This window comes from Pezoporus occidentalis, unplaced genomic scaffold, assembly GCF_034315485.1.
Source record: "Pezoporus occidentalis ecotype Australia unplaced genomic scaffold, CSIRO_AGI_Poc_V1 ctg19, whole genome shotgun sequence".
Taxonomy (NCBI): domain Eukaryota; kingdom Metazoa; phylum Chordata; class Aves; order Psittaciformes; family Psittacidae; genus Pezoporus; species Pezoporus occidentalis.
The window spans coordinates 6,412,024-6,435,891 of NW_026913748.1; the positions used below are offsets into that span (position 1 = coordinate 6,412,024).

The window sequence follows — 23,868 nt, forward strand, 5'->3', positions numbered from 1 at the left end:
TAAAATATTTACAGATTCTAATAATAAATCAGTCAGGTTAGTAGAAAGCATCTGATTTAGTCCTTATTGCAGGCTGCAAATCAACTTGACGCACACATCCTGCAAAAACCCTGCAATGCAAACAGCCAAGCAACATGGAAAAACACAAACGCATTCAACGGCCAGGAAAGTTCTAGTTATTCTCAATGAGGAGGATCTGGATCAGTTCCTTATGGCCTCTCAACCTAAGCCATTCTGCTTATTTTAGAAAGGGCAGTCCCTTGGAGGTCAAGTTTTCACCATGTCATTAAACCAACTAAACAGATTCTGGCAACCCAGGCAGGTCAGAAGAAGGATCATGAAATCTAATCAGCAACCCCCATATCCAAGTTGCTCTCAGTTACATGCCTTCTTTTCAGGTTTTTTTCCTCTCTATTTTCCTCTCCATTTTCAACTCTTATTTAACAGCTATATTTAAAGTTCATTTGTACTTTTAAGTAATCTAACCACCTTTTGCCAAACTGCCTGATGTTCTGGTCTAAATGGTTTACCAGGTCACAGGGCAAGGTATTATAAAACAATGATCAAGCCGTGAGAGAGGTTAAGATTCTACTTTCTGAACTGCTATGCATAAATATAATTCCCCAGCACAAACAGGTTGGCTGCACTTCTATTAGCAGTTTAAAGATTACGTTTACAACGATCCATTAAAAGGAAACAAACCTCCTCTCTCTCCCCCCTCTCAGAGCAAGCACCTGATTTCACCTACAATGCCTTCGCAGCTTTCACAAGTAGCCTGTTGGTTTGTTGGGTTCTTTTAAAGCAAGCAAAGGGTGAAAAGCACCACCATGCCCTGGCAGCTTCTCACCTGCTCCAAAGCAACCACTACAAAACCCATCCCTGAAAGCAAAGATTATAGAAGTTCCCCGGTGCCCCCGGCACGGACACCAAGGTCTACGGAAAGCGGCACACAAAGCCTCAAGTGAGCACCCAGGAGCGGGTGAAGAGGCTTCCTAGGCCTTCACCACTCCGACACTAGAGACACGGAGCCCGCTCAGCCCTCCCAGCGCAGCCCCTCGCGGCCACCACGGGCCCTGCCCCCTCCCCAGGCGGGCGGTACCTTGGGGGGCCGGATCTTGCAGATGCCGGTTTTCTCGGCCAGGCCGCGGATGCGCCCGATGAAGCCGAGCGGGTCGCTGAACTCCTCCCAGCTGGGCTCAAACACGGGGCACTCGGGCGGGGGTACAAACTCGGCCGCATAGCGCGACCCGCCGCCCCCCGACATGGCCGCAGGGGGAGGGCGGGGAGCGCACCGAGGGCCGCGGCGGGGCAGGGCGAAGAGGGACGGCCGGGGGGCCCTCAGGGGCGGCCGGCGGGGCTGAGACGGGGGCAGAGGCGCATCGTCCGGCGGCGGCTGCCAGGCGGGGCGGCCGCAGGGAGGGGTAAACGGTGGTGGAAGCAGTCGGTGCCGAATGTTGTGGTCCCGTCCCCTGGGTTGCTTCCCCCCTCGCCGAGCCCCTCTCAGTAGCTTTCCAGCTCGCCGGAAATTACGCGTCTCTCTTTGAGCCCTCCCCCGGAAGTGAGATGTTGTGTTGCTCTCCGATCCAAAAAGTAGTCCCTCAGCCACGCTGCTACGGAGGCGGCTGCCAGCGCTGAGGAGCCGGCCGCCTCCCAGCCGCGCTGCTCCCGGAGGCACTCCTTCCGCAGCCTCAAGACACACGGCTCGGCCCACCGTCCCTCAGCGCACCCCACGGCGCGGCGGGGGAGGAACGAGAGCTGTGCCACCTCCCCTTCCGCCGCGGAGGAATGTGCTAAGAAACTTGACACATTCACTTCCGGTGCTCAAGAGCCATTTCACCCATTGTCTGAGCCGGACGTCAGGAGGAGGGCCGGGAGCCACGCCCCCTCCTGCAGGCCACGCCCCCGAGCCGAATGGGTGGCTTGCTTTTACCTCAGGGGTTTGGGAGTGTGGCGGACTTACTTGTCGGCAGCTGTTGCCGTATTTTAACGTTGTTTTAAGGAAACAGTATTATATTTAACTTTAGCAGAAAATGAGCCTTCAGCGCGGTGGCGGGGCCGCAGGGCCAGCACCGGAGGTCTCTGCTGTGTGCCTGCGGGGAAGGCCCGCAGTTGTGCCCCTCCGAGGCAGCTGTTGGTGCTGCTCTTTGAATTTAATCTCACTTAAGCGGTGCTGACGCCGCTCAGCAGGCGCTTCTGTTGGCAGCCCCCATCTCAGGCCCAGCGGTCGCTCTTGCTGCTTCTCCATTGAGGTCTCACAAGGCCTGTCAGTAACTGGTAACAAGGTTCTGGTAAGTTCTCCCCAATCAAGCCCCCAGCCTCTCCATTGCGTATACTCTGCTAATCTCCCCACATGGGATGTTTTATTTTCAAAGGAGGCGTTGGAACTAGATGAACATAAAGGCCCCTTCCAACCCAAACCATTCTAGGATTCAAGCACTCACAAGTCAGGACTTGCTCACTACCTCCTTCACCTCTCCATTACAACAGTCTTCCAAAGAGAATTGTGCAGTGTTTTTCTTTGAAACCAGAGCCCTGCCTTCAGTATTTGCCATACCCCATACTTCATTCTTAACTCTTTATTCCAGCCTTGGTCCTGGTGTACTATTTCAGTCTCGAAAAAAACTTAATTTCCTCCTCCTGTTACCATGAGGCTTGCAAGATCTCCTCCAGGCAGACTGACACATTTATCTGCACTGCTTCCCTGCCAGATGGAAGAAGTGCCGCCCACATTTAACATACGGGAAACAAAGGGCTCCAGTGCAAATGGGTAATTTCCATAAAAGGTTTAGGTGAGAGCAAACTGGTCTTGCATGGAGTGAATTTACCATGGGTTATTGTACTTTTGCAATGTACTCTTACATTTTGCAGGGGGTTCCTGGTGTGGGTGCTTGATGCTTTTATGACTGTAAAAGCATGTGGAGCGCACATGTTTCCTTACCTGTACCTAGGCATTATATTTCTGTGTGCTTCTGCCATTTTTCTCTTTTTTTCCTTTTATTATTTGGTTGTGTGTCTCTCCTGATGACAGACCGAGACCTGTGTGTGTTCAGCGGGCAGAAGAGAAGGTTCAGGGGAAACCTTAGTGCAGCCTTCAACACGTAAAGTGGGACTACAGGAAAGCTGGGAGGGGGGATTTTTACAATGGCCTGTAGTGATAGGACAAGGGGAAATGGCTGTAAATTGACAGAAGGGAGATTCAGGTTAGATATAAGGAAGAAGTTCTTTACTGTGAGGGTGGTGAGGCACTGGCACAAGTTGCCCAGAGAAGCTGTGGCTGCCCCATCCGTGGCAGTGTTCAAAGACAGGTTTGATGGGGCTTTGAGCAACCTGGTCTAGTGGAAGGTATCCCTGCTCATGGAAGGGGGTTGGAACTGGATGATCTTTAAGATCCCTTCCAACCCAAACCATTCTTTGCTTCTATGAGCTGCAGCAGATTCTTTTGAGGAAATGCATGTGTTCATGTATGTAACATGTGTTTCCATATGTGTGTTCTATTCCCAACAGCAGAATCACCAACATAGCCACTTTCCAAGATAAGCAGTGATTTAGCCAGGAATACTAGAAGGGGGAAAAAAAACAAACTCCAGGCTAGAAAGCACCTAATCCAAGCAAAAGCTTTGTTTTGAGAATGGGTCTTTTGCCAGTTTACTTCCAGACTGTTCAGTGTTGCTCCATTTTTGTGTCGCTGTGTTTGGGTTAGTGCAGGACCCTGGAAGGCGCTGCTGGGGAGGGTGCATGTTTTCCTCACAGAGCAAGAAAACTAAAGATCCCAAATGACTTTCATTTTACCAGTTCTCTGAGACAGCCTTTTAGAAACAGAATTTTACATTTCTTTCTGCCACCTCTTCCTGTTTGGGCGTAGTTAGCCTCAGAAACACTGAGGCACATGGGGACTTGCATACCCCACATTAGTCTTTATTCCTTGTGGCCATCTGGGAGCATTTATCACTTCCCTGATGGGAGCCCTCAGCTTCTCATACAACACACCCATGTGCTTTGAGAGCAGGTAGGCCAGCCGGTGATAACACTAGCCACTCACCTGCACTTTGCCTGGAAAATTGGCTATCTTCCTTTTTTCTTTGTTTCTTGAGAAAATTGATTTTGAGTAAGAGCCACATTGTTTTGTAAGTAGGCCTAGATTTAGTTTTAACATATATATGTAAAATACAGAAAGGACAAAAAAAAAAAAAGTTAAGAAAAAAAGCTGGCTTATTAGCGTGCAGGTTGTTTCCCAGCATGCTTAGGAAGTCCTTAATTGCATGATTTGTAAGACTGCTAAGCACTGGCTGTGCACAGGAAGGTACAGGAGAAAGATGAAAAACCTAAAAAGCATCTACGTGTTCTAAAAAACATTAAACGTGGTCCAAAAACCACATGTGGATATTAAGCCAGGATTGGACCCAGCTGCTCCCTGTGACTACTCAGCAACCCCTGTCTTCATTTGGTTCATTTTCAAAGAAAAAGGGGATGTTTGAGTGTTGTTTTTCATTTCTGTTGCTGTTGATGAACAGAGTCCCCACTTCAGGGGGTATTTATTCTACCCAAAGCCCCAACCCGTGCTATCACCAGCCCGGGATTACCCAACGAGGGCCCCACATTTCTGACACAAATACCCCCCACCAAGATAGAGCCAGCGCTTCGCCCCTCCCCGCCCGCCCCGCACTCTGCGCACGCGCGGTGAGCAGCCCACCCAAGGACTACAACTCCCAGAGGCGCCTGCGAGTAGCTACTGTCGACGGTGTCGCGAGCGCTGATTGGTTGAGGCGGTCGACGCTGCATGGAAGGTTGTCTGCGATTGGAGGAGGAGGTGGCGGGCTGCTTGTTGTCTCGCTGTTTAAGTTGAGGAGGAGCAGCTGCGGCGGTTGTTTTGCCGTTGGAGGTGTTTCATAGCGGTCTTGGGGCTTTAGTCCCCTGCTCCCGATGAGTCCGGCTCTAGCCGCAGGGATATGAGCTCAATGAACCACGCCGCGGGGACCTCCCCTCGCTCCAGAAGGTAGTGTGGGGCTGCCCGACGGGCGCACCGCCCCCAAACTCCTCTGCGGGCGCTGGCCTCGCGGCTCTCCCCGTTCTGACCGGTAGCCCCGCTTAACGTAAAGCACTGTTAGCCGCTCTTGTATTTGTTCTGCTTCCTTATTCTTACGCACTTACGCTTCTGTCGCTTTCCAGTTTTATTGCGCTCTACAACTACCTAGAAGGAGGTTATAGTAAGGTGTGGGTCGGTTCCTTCTCTTAATCAAGAAGTAATAGGATGAGAAGAAACGGCCTCAGGCCGCACTGGAGAGATTTAGATTGATTTTTAGGAAAAGTTTATTCACGGCAAGTGTTGTCAAGCATTGAAACAGGCTACCCAGGGAAGTGGTGGAATCGCTGTACCTGGAAGCGTTTAAAAACAGGGCCTTCAGTGACATGATGTAGTGGTGGCCTTGGCCTTGGCCTTGGCCGTCCTTGGTAACGGTTGGACTTGATGGTCTTAAAGGCTTTTTCTAACCCAGTTGTTGGAATCGCTATACCTGGAAGCGTTCAAAAACGGGGCCCTCAGTGACATAGTGTAGTGGTGGCCTTGGCAGTCCTGGGTAATGGTTGGACTTGATGATCTTAAAGGTTTTTTCCAACCCAGTTCATTCTGTGATTTTACTGTTTTTTAGTTCAGTAATAAAGTATTTACTTAGTGACAATGTTACCTGTTTTATTGCTGTTATCTACTTTTCAAAGTTTGTTGTTTAAGGCACTTCTGGGCAGAGCTGGTGAGGAAGTTCCTACAGGAAATAGTTGTGTTATTGCATATTGAATACTTTCCTACAGTGCCAGGAGTTAAGGAGCTTTGCACATTTTTATGGATGTAGCATGCTGGGTGTTATGATGCTTTGGTGAGCTGGGACATAAAGGTCACTGATATACAGTGTCACCTACCAGATCACATTATGATCAAAGTTGTGGCATTGGCTCCAGAATCAGGTTCTGGACTGTTTTTGTTAAGCAGATATTTAGGAAAGAGGCTTCTTCACTTTAGTTCTGTGCACTTACATATCATTGAAAAAAAAGGCGGGTTTTTTTTGTTTTTTTTTTTTTTTTTTTAGACCTAACATAAATCATGAACAATTTCAAAAAAAATTTTGAGCTCTGCAGCTCTATTCACAAATCTGGTGCTTGTTTGAGCAGATTAAGTGTTTGAATGCAGTAAACATTGCTTAAAAGAAAAATCCAATATGTAATTACATATGCATATTGTTGATTTAGTTTATGTAATGTTTGAGATCTAGTACCTCAACATAAGATTCAAGAACTTGGAAGCTTATATTTCACTATCAAGGGTGGACATTGTGTGGGTAAGAACATCAAGCACACCAGAGACGAAAGCATGTAGACTCCTAGACTTACACCTTACCTTATGGTGGCTGCTGCATCAGCTAGCCTGAATTATTGTCTTTATTCAGCAGTCTTTCTTTAGAAAGTGTTTTTCTCTATGGGTATTAGATATGATTCTGTCACAGATTACGTCTTCCTGTTTTTCTTACAGTGGCTGCTGTTTCTAATTGCACAGTAATGGACTTTTGGTCCCCTTTGTTTTCTCCTTTCCCTTCCTCCTTTTCAGCTTCACTCTGCCCAAATAATCTGTAAGACTTTTCTTCTATAACATTTTTCTTTCACCCTTTTCTGTTAGCTGGCCCCATCTCCACAGTGCAGTAAGCCTGCAAGCTGCACTGTATCAAGGCTTTTGCTTCTCCTAAATGCTGTGATCTTCTGTTAATACATGGAGCACAGGCAAGCTAATCAGTTTTTGAAATGGAACCTGAGTTGAAATTGAAAATCTGGTTTTAACTACTTTAGGAAAGGTTTTTTTTGTTATATTATTGTCTGAAGCTTACATGTCATTAGAAACTGTTTCTGTCCAGGCTGGCAACCCCCCATGTCTCATCCAGGCATGCTAGTTCTCAGTCTCCAAGTCAGGAGGACTTTACTCCTCTCCCTTCAATCAATGAGCGTTTGGCTTTTCTCTGTCCCTCCCGGGAGCTGCTGGAATACTACCGCAAGGTGATCGCTGACTTTGATAGGGAGCATGAGGATTTGGTTAAAAGGCTGGAGAGATACAAAGAAACGTATGATGAGCAGGTGAGGAAAAGGGGTTTTGAACAATGATGGGCTACGTGTCCTTAAACAAACTTAATATTTTTCTTCAGTTGGAAATTCAGCACAGCTGGTCTTAAGATTTACCAGTACTGTGGTAGAACTGAGCTAAGAGGAAATAAATATATTTCAGGTTTTGATTGTGAAATTTAGCTGTTTGTTGTCCATGAAAGCAAACAGAAACAAGCCCATAGGATATTCCTCTATTCTTACGTTGCTATATTCACAGTGGGTTGTTTGTTTCTGTGTGTGTTTTGTTGTGTTTTTTTTTTTTTGAATTAAAGCCTGAGTTCAGGTATTCCGTTCCCATGTTGTTAAACTTTTCCCTTGTTTTTCATAGTGAAGAATGAGTGCTCTTTTGTTCAAATTTAATGGACCTTGAGATATAAATATAATTTGTTTCCCACACTAGAATTCGTAATCTTGGCTGCAGGCTGTTAAGCAGTATGCTTCACAGCAAATAAATGCAGATTTAAAAGAAACTCCAAAACCTACAAGTGTCTGCCTTTAGGAGGAAGAAGCCCTTACAGAATATCTGTAAGATATTCGGTGCTCTGATGTGCATTACAGCCTCCATCTGTCTAGGACTCTATCTAGGAGTAATCTTTGTAGTAGCAAATGGCCCTTTGGAAATAGTGATCACTTCTGGATTGCCTCCTGAACTACTAGCCATGCTTGAAGCAGCCTGAAAGCCCTCAGGAAATACAAGTTACTTTAATTCAACATCTGGGAAAAAGTGGCAGGTTCCAAACTAGTGCCTTCTCTTTTAGGGAATGGTTTTCTGAAAGGTTTTGACAAGAGTTAGAAAATCATTAATGAAATTTAGCGAGTAGCCAGATTTTTCACTACTAAGCCCTACAGATATTTTACTGTTTATTCTTCAGTAATTTCTTTTAAGAGTAAGTGCTGTTAGAAAGGCTTTATTAGTTTTTTGTTGATGTCAGACTCCCCATACCTGTGCCACTCTGGCCACCAGTGCAGAAATTCAACGACTAGAAACTGGAGACTCTAGCTTAGGTCTTGTTTGACTGTTTGTAGTGACAGTGATTCTCAGGGCTCTGAACTCCCTGTTGAAGCATTTGAAAACCTTTTTTCCAATACTACCCTCATCTGGTCAAATTTTGTCAGAGAATAAAATAATTCACTTGAACTGGCAGTTGTACCATACCAGTTACAGGCTCAGGGTACAAGCAGTTTAAGTTTGTAAGTGTTACCCAATGCTCTATATCATTTCAAGTACCTCATTCTCTCTACTCAGCACAAATTGCAGTGGGAAGTACGTCAGAGAGAAGAAGAGATTGCAGAGTTGCAAAAGGCTTTGAGTGGTATGCAAGTCTGCCTCTTCCAGGAAAGGGAACACGTCCTTCGGCTGTACTCAGAGAATGACCGGCTGAAAATCAGGTGCGTTGTCTCAGATGATGGGCTGGGTCACTGGCAGTAGCAATTGCATGCATAATGGTTTAGTTCTTATCCAGATCTGAAGGAGTGTTCAGAGAAGTAATTATGCCACATTTCCCCAGGAGGGATCCTATGAAATTTTAACAATCTTGGAGGTGGAATGTGGTCTGTTGGGCTGCTAAATATGTTTCCACTTATTAGTCCTCCTATTCCAGGAGCAGAAGTTGAAAATAGATTCAGATTTGAATTGTGAGTTGCTGGTTTGAATGTGGAGGTTCTGATTTAATCAGTGGTGGGTTGACTGTGGCTGGATGCCAGGTACCCACCAAAGCTACTCTATCTCCCCCTTCCTCAGCTGGGAAGAGGAAGGAATGAGAAAATACAATTAAAGGCTTGTGAGTTGAGATAAGGGCAGGGAGATCACTTGTTGGTTACTGTCATGGGCAAAACAGACTTGGCTTGGAAAAATTAATTTATTACTCATCAAATCAGGGTAGAGTATTGAGAAACAAAACCAAATCTTAAAAGGCCTTCCCCCTACCCTTCCCTTCTTTCTGGCTGTTGGGACCTCCATGAGCTGCAGGTGAGGACAGCCTGCCTCACAGTGGTCTTCACCATGAGCTGCAGGTGAATCTCCACTCCAGCACCTGGAGCTCTTCTGCCCCTCCTTCACTGACTTTGATGTCTGCAGGGCTGTTGCCCTCACATATTCTCACTTTTCAGCTGAAGTTGCAGTTTCCTTCCCTCTGCCTCCCATTCTTAAATATGCTATCCCAAATGGACTACCACTGTTGCTGACGGGCTCAGTCTTGGCCAGTGGTGGGTCTGTTTTGGAACTAGCTGGCATTGGCTCTATCGGACATAGGGGAAGCTTTTATAAGTTTCTCACAGAAATGGGCCATGTAGCCCCACCTGTTACCGAAACCTTGCCATGCAAATCCAACACACAGACTTTGCGACTGCCTGGGAAAATGTCATTTCTTGGTCCTAAATCCACCTAAGCTCAAAAAGAAAATACAGACCAAAGCAAATAGTTCCCCTCACTCTATGAGATTATGTTGACAGCTGCTCCTTCTTAATGCCATTTAGTTGGTGAACTGGAAAATAATCTGCTGTACTGGACTAGCTGCCAGTGGCAGAGGGGTTCCTAACCTTCTTCAGAATATTTGTGGGTGATAATACCAAGTTTTCTGTTAAAGTTTTAAGAACCTAAGTCAAAATGTATGTTGGAGTGCCCTGGCACTTTGCAAGGGTTTGACGAAAAGTCTGATACTGCCCTTAATGTAGTTTGCTTTAAAAACAATGGACACTTACAATCTATTGAATTAAGTAACTGAGAGGATTTTAGATAGTTCATAAATCTGGAATGCAAATTCTTTCCCGTCATATGTTATTGCTGTATTAGCCTATGTAGAATTGTCCTATTTGAAAGGAGGAATGTTCCCCAATGCCAGTGGAATTACTGGTCTTCTTATTGTGTCAGTGACATCAGTAATGTCTTTGGGAGTTGGTTTTGGTTTTTTTTGTTCGTTTTTTTTTGTGTTTTTTTAACCAATATTCTCAAGCTGCAACAGTTTGGAAAACTTGTGAGCATTAACAAGTAAACTGAAGAGCAGCATGTCACAATGTCTTGATGTACTTAAAAATAACAATGTGCTGACCACTTTCTTTGAATTCCAGGGAACTGGAGGATAGAAAAAAAATTCAATATCTCTTGGCTTTAGTGGGAACAGACAAAGGAGAAGTTACATATTTTCACAAAGAGCCTCCACATAAGGCAAGTTCAGTGTTTCCGTAGAACTCTGCTTTTGATTGTAACATGAAGATGTATACCCCAGAGGCTGACCACAGACCAGATCTGTTCTGCAAGTCAAAAGTTGATAAATGAGCTCAAAGCAGGGAGGGATCTGTAGTTCTGTAACAACATCGAGTTTTATTATAGCTCCTGACAAATAGTTATACTGGTTTGTTATAGCTACTGGCAGGAACAAGCACACTGGAAGTAGGTCCTCTTAGCACTAGTCCCTTTCTACCTTCAAAACATACTTCCAAATCAGCCTCCTAAATGTCAGATAGGAGTCTGAAGCCATCTGACAAATGGTTGTTGAGAAATTGGAAAGAACATCACAAAGAGAAAAAGAAAAAGGAAGTACAGGAAAAGACCAAGTGCAGTGTTTGAAGATCAGCTGTCTCAGAGGACCTATCTCTTAGGGACTCAGTAAAGAATAACAGCGTTGAGGTTGCTGCAGCAATTTCCTGGCAGAAGACTGCAGAAAAGCTGTCCCCTCTAGGCAAGGCTGTATCATCTATTTCAAAAATAGATTAAATTCAAAAATTGATTAAATGGTAGTGCAGTGGAACCTACTAAATCATGAATCACAAATGATTTGGACATACAGAGACTATGACGGAATGCAGGATTCATCTTGGAATATTTTGTGCAGAAAAATACTGAAATATATTGCATTGATTATAGTTGCTCCTCACCGCTCAAGCAGCTCAAAAATCTTGCAGAAGCGTAAAAATTCCCTGATACATGGTAGCTCTAAAATTAGGCCTGTTATATAGCATTTACCTCAAGATAAGCATTGGGGTTAGACTCCGTCCCTTCATGTTGTCCTGTTTTTAAGTGGCTTTTAGTACAATAGTTCAGTTGTTTCAGTAGTTTTATTGGTTAGCTTTTATCCCAGGCTTATTGTTTAGTAGCTTGAGTGAATGTGGTGATAAATCAAGCCTCATGTTTCTCTGTCTTGCTGTGGCAAGGAGGAGTATGAAGGCAAAACCAGCAATCTTGATCTTCACCTTCCTCTTCTCTCTCTTTACATAATGCTTCTTTTCCTGTTGAGGGTGCTGATTTTCATCCTAATGAAGCCATCAAAGGCAGGGTTACTTTCCAGTTGTTTTGGTTGGGGGGAAAAAGGCAGAAATGGCAAAACTCAGGCCATGATAAAGGAAATCTTCATCATGGACATTACACTTGTTCAATGTCTTACTTGTCTTGTAGAAGGAGTAAGATGTTCTTCTGGATATCTTGTTTTACTCTAAAGTTTGTTCTTGACTGTTGCAACTTTGGAGAAGTCAAATGTTCAATACATATCTAATCTTGTTTCTGTAGGTTACTGTTCTGCAAAAGCCAGCTAAATCCAGAGTATCACATGAACAAAATGACGCTTCTGGAACAGGTACCACACCAAGCAGATTAACAGCAGCTCAGCTGTTGATGCTTGTTTCTCTGTGTGTTTGTGTCCGGTATGCCAAAATAATTCTTTACTGTGAATACTTTGGTATAGCTCCATTAAGTTCCCTGAATGTATCAGTGTTGACATATGTATGTGTGCAGTACTTTTAGCTTCCCTTCGAAATCTTTTAAAATAACCTGACCTGGTTCTCATGTCTGTTATCTGCTCAGCTAAGGAATAGGTTGGTATGACTGTGGAGTGCTTGTTCTGGAACTATGCAGGTACCGATTGGGTAGACACCCTTAGCCTCAGACATTCCAAGGTGTGAATTCTGCCTGCCTTTAGTGCAGACAGTAATGTGGGTCCATATGCCTACTTCACTGATTTTCTAAAGAGCTGCCTCTTCCAAATTAACTGAAACAAGCTAAGAAGCTCAAAACTTATTCAAGGCTTGATGCTTGTGCAGCTCTCTCATCTGCCTATTCGTCATTTATTTAAGAAAATTTAAGTTTGCTTTCTGTATATGCCAAGAAAATTAGTAGGTTGCCTAAATACTGTGGTGGGATAGTTTAGGATAAATGTAAGTGATCCCTGTAAGTTCTGAAACATTTCTTCCATCTAGCCCTCCTGGAAGTCCTTGTGAGCCTTTTCCTGCTCTTGTAGGCCTGCTAGAACATATATTTCATGCTTGGAAAGGTACTGCAGATAGATTGGAAAACCTCTTTCTACTTCTGTTAAATTTTTACAATAGGCGCCAAGAGGAACACTTCAATACCAGCAGCAAAAGGCGAGAAACCAGAAAGTCCTGAGAGGTATCAGAAAGATACTCAAACACTTCTACTTCAGGTAACAACATTTGCTAACCAATGGATGTAATTCATGGCTGTCCAGGAAACTGATAGACAAATTATGCTGTCTGCTTGGATATGATGTAGACATACCCATTTTATCAGGCTGCACATCTTACTATGGATTCCCACTTTCTGTGAGTTTACTTAGCTGTTTCTTTGTGATGAATGTAGGCTTAGATTTGAGAACTTGGGTTTGATTCTGGAAGCTTCACATAAGCAGATGTTCCAGTAATGTCAACTGGAATGTTTTGCCCTTAAATATATAAGGTATCATTGATGTTATCTCCCATAGCTTGATTGTGACTCTGAATTTACATTACACCACAGATGATCTGCAGGGTTGGGTAATTTGTGGAAGTTTGACAAAAGCCATGTGTCTGAGACAGAATTAGGCTGCCCCAATAAGATGCACTAGTGCAATGAAATGTTCTCTTTGCTAGACTTCAGTGAAAGATAAGGTGTAGATAGCATGACAGAATGGAAGACAAATATACAGAATCATGAACTGGGGAAGATACCAGAAGCTGTCTGTAAAGCCTGAGGAAGAATGGCTACAAAAGCAAATTAAAGAGCAAACTTGTACAGCAGATAGATACCTTTTGAAATTATCATTATTTTTTGTTCAAGGGCAGTGGTGACTGACCCAGTGGCCAGTTAGCTGTCTAACATTTATGTTGGAGCAAAAGCATCACACAAAATTGTTATAAAAATAAGTGATCTAAATACACTCCAGGCTTTTTCAGATAGTTTCTTACACATAAGCCAGATGCATGTTTTTTAATTACTTGTTCCCATTTGTCTCCCTGCCTCTGTGCCCTAGATCAAGATCCTTGGTGTCCCTCTCCTTTGCTCATCGCCTTATTTACATCTAGTAATTTCTTCTGGTAAAGTGGTTGGTTTTGTTCAGATGTGGACTGCTGCCTTCCTAGAACTTGGGTATTTTCATATCACTATTTAACCGGAAGATGGTAGCATAAGGACAGAAGTGTCTCTGCATATTCCACAGGATTTGTCATGTTTGTGTGCAATCTAAGTCTTTCCATTTTTTTTTTTGATCTGCTGTTGCTGTTTATAATATGCATGTCTAGCCTATAGTGTGATTTTTATTTTTTTTTCTTAAGTGTTATAGTTGTTTGAACTGCTTAACATCAAAACAAAAACATAATTGTGAGAAATTAACATTCTCAAAGGCATTATTGGGTAGGGTCTTTGATCTGACTCCTCCAAGATTTGAGAGACTTGCATGGACAGGAGCAGTGGTGCTGTGAGGTCTTATTTAGTAATGTCTTTGCTCATTCAGGTGGAGGCCCTGCAAGCTCAGATAGAAGAACAGACACGATTATCCAAGGAACAGGTTGAGGCACTGTTAGAGGACAGGCGGATTCACATGGAGGAAGCGCAGGTCCAGCATCAGAGAGACCAGGACAAGATCAAAACTATAACAGATAAGTGAGTGTGAGAAAATGATCATGATACAGTTATGAGATGAGAACAATATTTGGGCTTTCAGTATGTTGCTTTCTGCAGCAGGCAGAAAAGCAAATTATGCAGCCATCTATTTGGTAGTGTGTGTGTGGAAGAAGGTGAATGGCGTAATATACATATTAAAAATTTTATCACATTGGAAGATTATCACTTCTTTCATTAGAGCTAAACTCATTAGGAAAGTACCTTTTTCTTCCATGCTTCTTCCAATTTGCAATGATGACTTGGGAAATTAAGGTAGGAACTAAGTTAATTAACTCCACTGGGATCTCTTTTTACAGACTCCATAAAACTCAAAATCTCTTATACGAGAGTACTCGTGACTTTCTCCAGCTCAAATTTGATGCCCGAGCCAATGAGAAAGCATGGATGGCAGAGAAGGACAGTCTTTTGAGGAAACTTGACAAAAAAAGGGGTATCAGCAAGGATCCAGGAAGAGAGAAGCAGAGAGATACCAAGAAGACACTTCAAGCAGATGATGGAGCTTCGAAACTCCACAGCCGAGAACTAAAAGTAATTTGTTTTTTAGTCTAGGTAGAGATTCTTTAACAGTTTTTTTTTTTTACTAGAAAATTGCAAGCGTCTGGGTTTTTCCAAGGAAAGCACTCGCTTGCAACTGTGTCAAAGCTATACTGGCTTGCCATGAGTTATGTTGTTGGCAGTAAAGTGAAAAAAACCTTTCCTGTCTCAAAATCCACACTGCTTGCAAATTTCAGATCAAATATATAGTTAGGATTTATGGTAGCACTTCACTGTCAGTTTCTTTTATGCCCAGGACAAATCCCTACTTCCCCAAGCCTCATGACACGTGGGCTGACAGTGCTTAACCTGCTTGTGGCGCAAGCCTTTCTTTTAGCTTAAATGCTCTCGGCTCACAAACTTAGAATGCAGTGTCTGTATCTCTCTTGCTGGAGTTGAGGGAGAGTAAGTCCTTTCAATTGATGTCCTCCAGCCCTTCCAGAGTACTCAGGACTTCTCTTCCACTTCTAGTATACATCCAGTGAGAAGCTGGGAGACCTACCCCTGAATGTAGATGCTTCTGAAATGAAGTACTGGGCAAGCAGCTGTGGAAAGAATTACAGCATTGGTTAAATATTAGTTTTAAGGGGGAAAGTAGAGTATTCTTTAACTGATGATGCATGGTCATGCCCAGCTGATAACCTATTGAAAAGAGTTTGGTAATGAAAGTGGTGGTAGAATATTGCCCTTACCTAGTTATTTCATTAGGTGTAGCTCCAGTTGTTAATTTTTGCCTGTCATATTGTCAGTCTATCACACTTGCTTTTCCAGAGCTGGGGAATTTTGTTAGCACTGGCTTTTGAGTTGATTCTTCCTGTTTCTCCTATGTCCTAGTCACTGCAAGAGCAGCTAATGCAGGAGCAGCGCCTATCAAGCATGTATAGAGAGCAGTGCATCACCCTGGAAGATGAGCTAGCGAGGATTCGTGAGGAAGGAGATGCTGGCAGAGAACTCTTTAAGGTAATTAGTCTGTAATCATCTGTTAGCTATGTAATGATCTTGCAGCCTTTATTTTGTATACCCTATTGAGCTTTCATCTCCATAGGAACGTTCAGAAAAGATGGTTAAGCGCCTGAAGCTGATGACTCAGCGATATGAGGCCTTGGAAAAACGTCGTAATATGGAAGTGGAAGGCTTCATGAATGACATTAAACAGCTTCGGCAGAAGCTGAAAGATGTAGAGAAGCAGCTTTTTAAGGTAATAGTTAAGCATATAGCATAACCATATAGCATAAGCAATAGCTGTGTATTTTTGTTGCAAGTTCTTATCTGATACCTGTAGTTCACTTGGCTGTCTCAAAATTATCAGACAGTAAAGTAGTTCCAGAAGTATATAGTATCATAGAATAGTTAGGGTTGGAAAGGACCTGAAGATCATCTAGGTCCAACCCCCCTGCCATGGGCAGGGACACCTCGCACTAAACCATGCCACCCAAGGGTCTGTCCAGCCTGGACTTGAACACTGCCAGGGATGGAGCATTCACAGCTTCCATGGGCAGCCCATTCCAGTGCCTCACCACCCTCACAGTAAAGAACTTCCTCCTTATATTCAATCTAAACTTCTCCTGTTCAAGTTTTAACCTGTTACCCTTTGTCCTACTACTACAGTCCCTAATGAAGAGTCCCTCCCCAGCGTCCTTATAGGCCCTCTTCAGACACTGGAAGGCTGCTATGAGGTCTCCACGCAGCCTCCTCCAGGCTGAGCAGCCCCAACTTTCTCAGCCTGTCTTCATGCGGGAGGTGCTTCAGGCCCCTGATCATCCTTGTGGCCCTCCTCTGGACTTGTTCCAACAGTTCCATGTCCTTTTTATGTTGAGGACACCAGAACTGTACACAGTACTCCAAGTGGGGTCTCATGAGAGCAGAGTAGAGGGGCAGGATCACCTCCTTTGACCTGCTGGTCATGCTCCTTTTGATGCAGCCCAGGATACGGTTGGCTTTCTGGACTGCAATCGCACGCTGAAGCCGGCTCATGTTCATTTTCTCATCAACCAACACCCCCAAGTGCTTCTCTGCAGGGCTGCTCTGAATCTCTTCTCTGCCCAACCTGTAGCTGTGCCTGGGATTGCTCCAACCCAGGTGTAGGACCTTGCGCTTGTCATGGTTAAACTTCATAAAGTTGGCATCAGCCCACCTCACAAGTGTGTCAAGGTCCCTCTGGATGGCATTCCTTCCCTCCAGCATTATCAACCGACCCACACAGCTTGGTGTCATCGGCAAACTTGCTGAGGGCGCACTCAATCCCACTGTCCACGTCACCAACAAAGATGGTGAACAAGAGTGGTTCCAGCACTGATCCCTGAGGGACACCACTTGTTACTGGTCTCCAGCTGATCATTGAGCCACTGACCACATCTCTTTGCGTGTGGCCATCCAGCCAGTTCTTTGTCCACCGAGTGGTCCATCCATCAAATTGATGTCGCTCCAATTTAGAGACAAGGATGTCATGTGGGACAGTGTCAAATGCATTGCACAAGTCCAGGTAGATGACATCAGCTGCTCTACCCCTGTTCATCAGTTCCATAGCCCCATCATAGAAGGCCACCAGATTGGTCAGGCAGGATTTCCCCTTAGTGAAGCCATGCTGGCTGTCACCAAGCACCTTGTTGATTTTCATGTGCTTTAGCATGCCTTGCAGGAGAATCTGCTCCAAGATTTTGCCAGGCACAGAGGTGAGTCTGACTGGTCTGTAATTCCCTGGGTCATCCATTTTCCCCTTCTTGAAAATGGGGCTTATATTTCCCTTTTTCCAGTCATTGGGAACTTCACCTGACTGCCATGATTTTTGAAATATAATAGCCAGTGGCTTAGCAACTTTAGTTGCCAGCTCCTTCAGGACCCATGGGTGGATTTCATCAGGTCCCATGGACTTGTGTCTGTTCAGGTTCTTAAGGTGGTCTGGAACCAGATCCTCTCCTACAGTGGGTGCAAGGTCTTCATTCTCACAGTTGCTGTGTCTGCCTTCCAGGACTTGGGTGGTGTGGTCAGAGCCTTTGCCAGTGAAGACTGAGGCAAAGAAGCCATTCAGAGCCTCAGCCTTCTCCAAATCCTGTGTAGCCAGTTCTCCTGATAGCTCCCAGAGAGGGCCCACGTTGTCCTTAGTTTGTCTTTTATTTGCAGTCCTGCTCAGTACGAGAGGAACCGCAGCTTCAGACCCCTGGTGCATGCACTTGGCTGAGGAGCCACTGGCACAAGGCTACCATCTGTGGGCTTACGATTGAACGCCTCTAAGTTAGAATCCCACCTAGACGCTTGATGTTGTGTCATCAGTCACTCGAGATTGACCCAGGAAGTGACGGTCTTGTTCAGAATGTGTGGGTTAAAGCTCTTCCTGAATCTTCGTTAGCAAAGACAGGCCTTCCTCATAGGAGAAGGAAAACTCCTGTCTTCAAACCCAGGCAGATGAGCTCATCTAGCATTATAAGGGCTTCCATCAAAGAGAAGGACACTATTACAGAACCTATGACCTGTGGACTTCACTGTCACCGTCCTAGCTAGCTAGGCCGTGGCAGTTAAATCTCAGGTGTAAAGGGTAGGGCCAGTTCTGCGCACGCTGAGCCTCACCTAAAAAATCCACTGCGCAGGCTGGAAGGGCTTACTCTAGCTTGTCTGTATGGACAGGCGAGGGTTGAAACAGTAGCTGACAAGGTGCATGGGTAGCCGCAGATCGAACCTTGCATGCAGGCTGACCAGCACATGGGTAGCTTGAGACTGCACAGGAGATGAGAGTCCTGGTCGGACACTTCCTGATTGCCTAAGCACCCTTTTTTCCACCCAGATTTGCATATCCCACATGCCCTTGGTCATCGTGCTTGTAGTAAGCATGGTTAAAGCCCTTCCCAAATTTTCACTCGCCAAGCCATCAATCAAACCTATAGAATTCCTTCTTGTTATCTTTCACATCCCTAGCCAAGTTTAATTTTAACTGGGCCTTAGCTTTCCTAACGTGTTCCCTAGTTTCCCGGACAACACCCCTGTATTCTTCCCAAGCCGCCTGTCCTAGCTTCCACCTTTTATAAGCCTTTTTTCCCCTGTTAAGTTTCCTCAGCAGCTCCCTATCCATCCATGGAGGTCTCCTGGCCCTCCTGCTGCACTTCTTTCTAGCTGGGGTGCCACACTCCTGAGCTTGTACCAGGTGATCCTTGAATATCAACCAACAGTCTTGGGCCCCCCTGCCTTCTAGGGCTATATCCCATGGAACCTTACTAAGCACGTTCCTGAAGAGGCCAAAGCCTGCTCTCTTGAAGTCCAGGGCAGTGAGCTTGCTGCACGCTCTTCTCACTGTCCTGAGGATCTCTAATGCGACCATCTCATGGTCACTACAACCAAGGCTGCCTTGGAGCATCACGTTTCCAGCCAGCCGCTCCCTGTTGGTGAGCACAAGGTCAAGCGTGGCACTTCTTATCGGCTTCTCTATTACTTACAGAAGGAAGCCGTCTTCCACACAATTGAGTAACCTCCTGAATTGCTTAGAAGCCTTCTGGATTGCTTAATATCCTGCAAAGAAAATTAGATAGGTTTTCTTTCTGAGGGCCATAGTATTTGGGTTTATTCCAGTACCAGCTAGATCATTGATCAAAGCGTTGTGGACGGTCTGTTCCTTTGAGATCTCATTTGTAACTCTGCAAAAATTGCTGTGGAAACAATGGCTAGAAGTTGAAGCTATGTACTCTCTAGTAGCTTCTAATGTGTAGATGAACATAAGAACAGCTTAGAAGGTAAGCCACAGCATTGATGTTGCTTGAAGTTTAGGATGAGATATTTATTTAAGACATGCTTGAGAGGATGATCTAGGCGTAGCAGACTCAGGAGTCTGGCAGTGCCACGGATTCACTTGTTTTCTATACTTTTGGTGCACAGTTCAGTTTACTTAGATTAATGCATTTGTCTTCTCTAAAGAAGAGACTTCTCTAAAGGCTTCCATTTCTTTCTTAATTGTTTTGTTGAGCTGTGGGCTTTTAAACTTCATTCTGTAAGGATTAAAAAGCATATGTGAATGGGGAAAAATTGCTTATGATAACTTTACTGCAGATCTGTATATTTTGTAGCTGTGAATGTGCTTGTATTAATTTCTTTATACTTTTAACCACAAGAGGGCAGAGGAACAAAATACTTGATGGATGTCTCCAGAGTGATCTTTAAATCCTTCTCATCGCTTGCAGTCAAAATGACTACAAGTGACTAAATTACCTGGCTTGCGTATTAAACTCTTTGACCAAGAACTACATGATGACAGCGAGACACCCTAAAGGGCCGAGGGGAAAGCGGGCTTTGAGAGCAGCTTCCAAGGCTGTGCTGTTCTGCACTGAAAATTACTGGGGTGGCATACTATCCAGTTCCAGGGTGACAGGAAATAGCAGTCCTGGCTAGCTTGCCATCAGGAATTCTGATTAACTAGCAGCTTTTCTTCAATTCTGTATGGGCTGTATGGCATGGCATTGAGACTAGGTGTTGTACTGAAACTGCTCCTGAATCATGCATAGAAGGCAGCAATTTGGCCACAGCATTTAAACCACCTCTAGTAGTCTAGGAGTCAATGGGTTATGGGTAAACTTCTGAGGAGATTTCTTCCTTATTAGTAATATAACAACATGGTGCACCTTTATATTGGTGATGTGCGTTAGCGTAGTGATAGTAGCTTAAGCACCCTCTCTACTAGCTACAGAGGGTCTCCTTTAGAGTTTTCTCCCTCATATCACCATCATAATACTCTTAAATTATCTTCTCTGCAGCTTTTGTTTTTCTTAATCTGTTTTTCTTTTACTTTTACTTTAGGTGACTCTGAATATGGGACCAGACCAGGATCTTGCAATTCTACACGAGGTCTGCCAAGGAAACAGACTAACTCGTAAAATTCAAGGAGAACTGAAAAACTTAAAAGCAAAAATCTTTGTCTTGGAGAATAAATTACGAGTCTGCTGAAGCAGAGGTATAGCTGGCATCCTTGTTTTAACAGTGGGACACTGGTAGGCTAGAATAGTCATATGTGAGAACAGCTCCTGCCTGTCTGTTTCCTGGCATCCAGTGACAGAAGGCTTGAGGATATCTGAAGTTATTGTCATAGCATTGCACATAAGCCATTCTGAATCTGCCAGATTATTTTTCTGCTGAGAGATGGCACCTGATAAGGCTGACGTAGAAAGTACATGATGACTATTATATATATTGGGAATATGACTTCATCTTACCTTTGTATCTGGTAGTGGTCAGTGTATACTGGCCTTCAACTTTCTTTGGGTCATATTATGAACCGCGTATATGGTTATAATAAGATAATCACGGAAGGATCTAGTTCAAGATCTGAATTGCTTGACTGACCTTGTCTATGTGAGAAGCGGCTTTTAAAATGGTTTAAATGATTAATGGTTTGGTGCTTAGGCACTTCAGAATGTAACTGGAAATTTTCTTTGAAACAGACCACATATCTAAAGTATATATTGAATTTACATCTGACTTTCCCCTCGAGTGTATAACTGTTTTAAAATGGCTTCCCTATTGCTTGGTTCTAAGTTGATTGGAACAAACCTGACTGATTTTAATATGGTGGGAAAAGATAATCTGTTACAGAACCAGCAACATCTACGCTTACTTTAAATGTTGGGGGTGAGGGAAATACTAAAGTGTCATCTTCTCATCCCCTTTCTCCCAGTTTATTTTAACACACAGAGGAAGCCCACAATACAGGGCATACAGTATCTTACTTAACCCCATGGTATTATCTGTCTTTTTAGCTTTAAACGATATCATGGTTACATACTGACAAATCGTGGTCAACTTTTGCCATAGCAGCTGTTGCTGCTGAACTGTAACTGAAATTGGGATGGGAGAGCAGGTGCTAGTTGCTACGTGATAATTGTAACTAGCTGTATGATAATTGCCTTCATACCAGACATCAGGACATCACAATGCTAGAAAACAGATGAAGTCATGAAAAGGGTTACAACATGACTTCAGCCTAGTTTATAATTGTGGGTATTGATGGCTTTTACTGTAGTATCAGCAAATCTTGTCCACCTCATAGACTGAGAGCACATCTGTGTTGGGAAAGGTATTTCAGTGCCTCTTTCTACTGTCAAATGTGACAGAAGCAGAATAATAATTAAATTATACACCTACAGGCTACCCGCACTTCCTTTCTTGTAGGGAAGAACTTAGTGTGTAACAGCAGACGGTTTCTTTTGAATGTGGTAGTGACCACAGAGAAACTCCTTCAGCATCTGGGAGAGGCACATGTGCAAAAGATGTTCTTGTGCTGTCAGGATTTGGAGAAAGAGCTGGTTTTATAGCACCAGCTAAAACGTTGCAGGAAGGGAAATTTCCTTACAAAGTCATGGCCCACTTTAATTGTGTATCCTTTTTGTGACAAGCTTGCTGTCCTGTATGGTCCTGTGCGTTGGCATGTATTTTTGTATGTGTTCTTGAGGTCAGATTCATCACAGACAGACTGATGTGGCTGATAGTCTGTACCTAGATGCTCAGATACTACTACAGGTTATGAGAGGCTGTTTTAAAGTGTGTTGCACTGATTGGTTTAGCTGAAAATGCTGAACTGTTCAGAAACTGATTCATGCACAACTTGGGTGCCAATGCTATGTGGACAGTCAAGGTTTATTAAATAATGCTACCCATCACTTAGTCTCACTATTTGTTGACTAGTAGTTTCTCAGGTAAGTCTAGCTAATTGAAGTGAGTTTGTGTGTGAAATAACTTGCTATTGGTTTGAAGATAAGATATCAAAGTTATCACAGGTCCTGGAAGGCTACTTCTGAAAATTGCTACGTAATGAAGTATGAGTCACTTATTCAGCAGGATCAGCTGGTGGGAAGCTGGCAAGAAGGTCTCTTGATCCTATAGAAATAAATGGGTTTGCGTTTATTTTCAACTTTTCCTAGCTAAAGAATTGCCTGTGAAATTACATCTTCCTCATTTGAAAGCCATGAAACATGTCTAGATAAAGGCTGCAGCTGAGATTCAGGTTTGTAAGACTGGGAGGAAGTACTGGGGGAAGAAGGATGTAAATATTGAATTTCCTGTGTCCCTTACTAATATTCCTTATTAATTGAAAAACTGAACAGGTAAAACAATGTTTCTAATATCTGCTGGTTTGTCAAAATGAAAGTGCAGTGTGAACTTCATCCTTAATTTGTCACTTCCTATTTAGGGGGGTGGTGGTAGGGGGAATTATGGTATTAGTGATCTGCAAATCCATTTCATTTGGAAACTTGACTGTTTGCCTAAGGGCAGGAAGAGCAAAGTATTGTACATGCTTTTTCTGTGTAACATCATGTGATCATGTGAAATACTGCTTTATGTTGCCAAAACAAATGTGGACCTTCAAGCCAAGAACTGCTTTAAAAAGCCAAGTGCTTTCTACCACTGACAACTAATCTTTAAGATGTCAGTAAGAAATTATTGGCATTTCTGAAAGGGTTTAATGGGAAAGGTTCCAAGACCTACAAGACAATTTTCTTCCACGATTTTTGGGTAGAAAACAAAAAATGGGATATATTCCAAAGACTGATCAGCTTTTTTTTTTTTTTTTTTGTGAATTTAAGTTAGTAATGTGTGACTTGCATCATTTCAAGACAACTAAATGTCAGGTTATGTATTTTGAAAGATCTCCAAAATGGCTGATTCTAGGAATATGGAGACTCTCCTACGGGGGATTAGTTATTTAGTGTGATCCAAGATACTTTATTGTTGTGTAGCCTTATTTAGGTAAGGAAGGAGTGCATATATTTCAGAAAGGATGTTGAAATACTGGGTAAGGCACAGAACTACTGAAGATTCAGCAGAAGAGAAGCAGTTGTGCAAGAGCTTGTATTGCATTAAGAAGACTGATTAATATACATATACCGTGCAGATGAAAAGTTACCAAAGGCCTCTCCCAGCAGAGGAAGGCTGAGCAAGAACTGGTAGCTTGAACCTGAAATTAGTAAAAATAGGAGCATGCATTTTTAACAGGAAGGTTGTGCTTTTCCCCTCATTATAAGAAACTGTGGAGGTAACAAATTCTCCCATCTCTATCTGCAAAGCAAAAAATTATTGTACCTCTGGGGAAGGTAGCTTGTTTTAATAAGTTACAGGATTTGACACCTTAGAACTTAATGAAATATTATGATATGAACTAACAGGAAATCATTTAATAGCTCCTTCTGGCTTTAAACCTTTGATTAATTTATCTGTGATATTGGTATGAGTTTTTCAGCATACCTGCAATTGCTTTAATTATAGGAATGAATGCTGCATCAGCTCACCTACACAGCAAGGGTACACAAGGTAAAAAGAAAGTAAATAAAACCTTAAATCTC

At 43.6% G+C, this 23,868-nt stretch overlaps 2 protein-coding genes across 5 annotated transcripts in view; one reads left to right on the forward strand and one right to left on the reverse strand.

Moving 5' to 3' along the window:
• The window catches only part of KDM5A (lysine demethylase 5A), a 49,834-nt gene extending 48,094 nt beyond the window's left edge, over positions 1-1,740 (reverse strand). Inside the window, exon 1 of the mRNA XM_062616577.1 lies at positions 1,100-1,740. Within this exon, the coding sequence (XP_062472561.1) occupies positions 1,100-1,264 (165 nt within the window). The 5' untranslated portion in view covers positions 1,265-1,740. The remainder of the gene's footprint in view (positions 1-1,099) is intronic.
• A 3,041-nt stretch (positions 1,741-4,781) lies between these two features.
• Positions 4,782-23,868, forward strand: CCDC77 (coiled-coil domain containing 77). 4 transcript variants are annotated; one of them, XM_062616587.1, is made up of 12 exons: positions 4,782-4,993; positions 6,894-7,110; positions 8,384-8,526; positions 10,204-10,300; positions 11,639-11,705; positions 12,454-12,548; positions 13,854-14,002; positions 14,320-14,551; positions 15,392-15,517; positions 15,603-15,755; positions 20,333-20,486; positions 23,276-23,868. In XM_062616587.1, the coding sequence occupies exons 1-11, from the start codon at positions 4,947-4,949 to the stop codon at positions 20,477-20,479; spliced, it is 1,473 nt and encodes a 490-aa protein (XP_062472571.1). In that variant the 5' UTR covers positions 4,782-4,946; the 3' UTR covers positions 20,480-20,486; positions 23,276-23,868. The 4 variants fall into 4 exon arrangements, with proteins under 4 accessions (XP_062472571.1, XP_062472572.1, XP_062472570.1 ...); XM_062616588.1 differs by lacking the exon at positions 23,276-23,868 and adding an exon at positions 22,283-22,432; XM_062616586.1 differs by lacking the exon at positions 23,276-23,868 and having other exon boundaries at positions 4,785-4,993; positions 20,333-22,432.

Excerpts from the sequence above, each read along its gene's own strand:
- CCDC77 (XM_062616587.1), top strand. The coding sequence starts at position 4,947 with ATGAGCTCAATGAACCACGCCGCGGGGACCTCCCCTCGCTCCAGAAG. Across the intron at positions 14,552-15,391 it reads TCCACAGCCGAGAACTAAAA|TCACTGCAAGAGCAGCTAAT; the intron begins GTAATTTGTTTT and ends CCTATGTCCTAG. Across the intron at positions 15,756-20,332 it reads TAGAGAAGCAGCTTTTTAAG|GTGACTCTGAATATGGGACC; the intron begins GTAATAGTTAAG and ends CTTTTACTTTAG.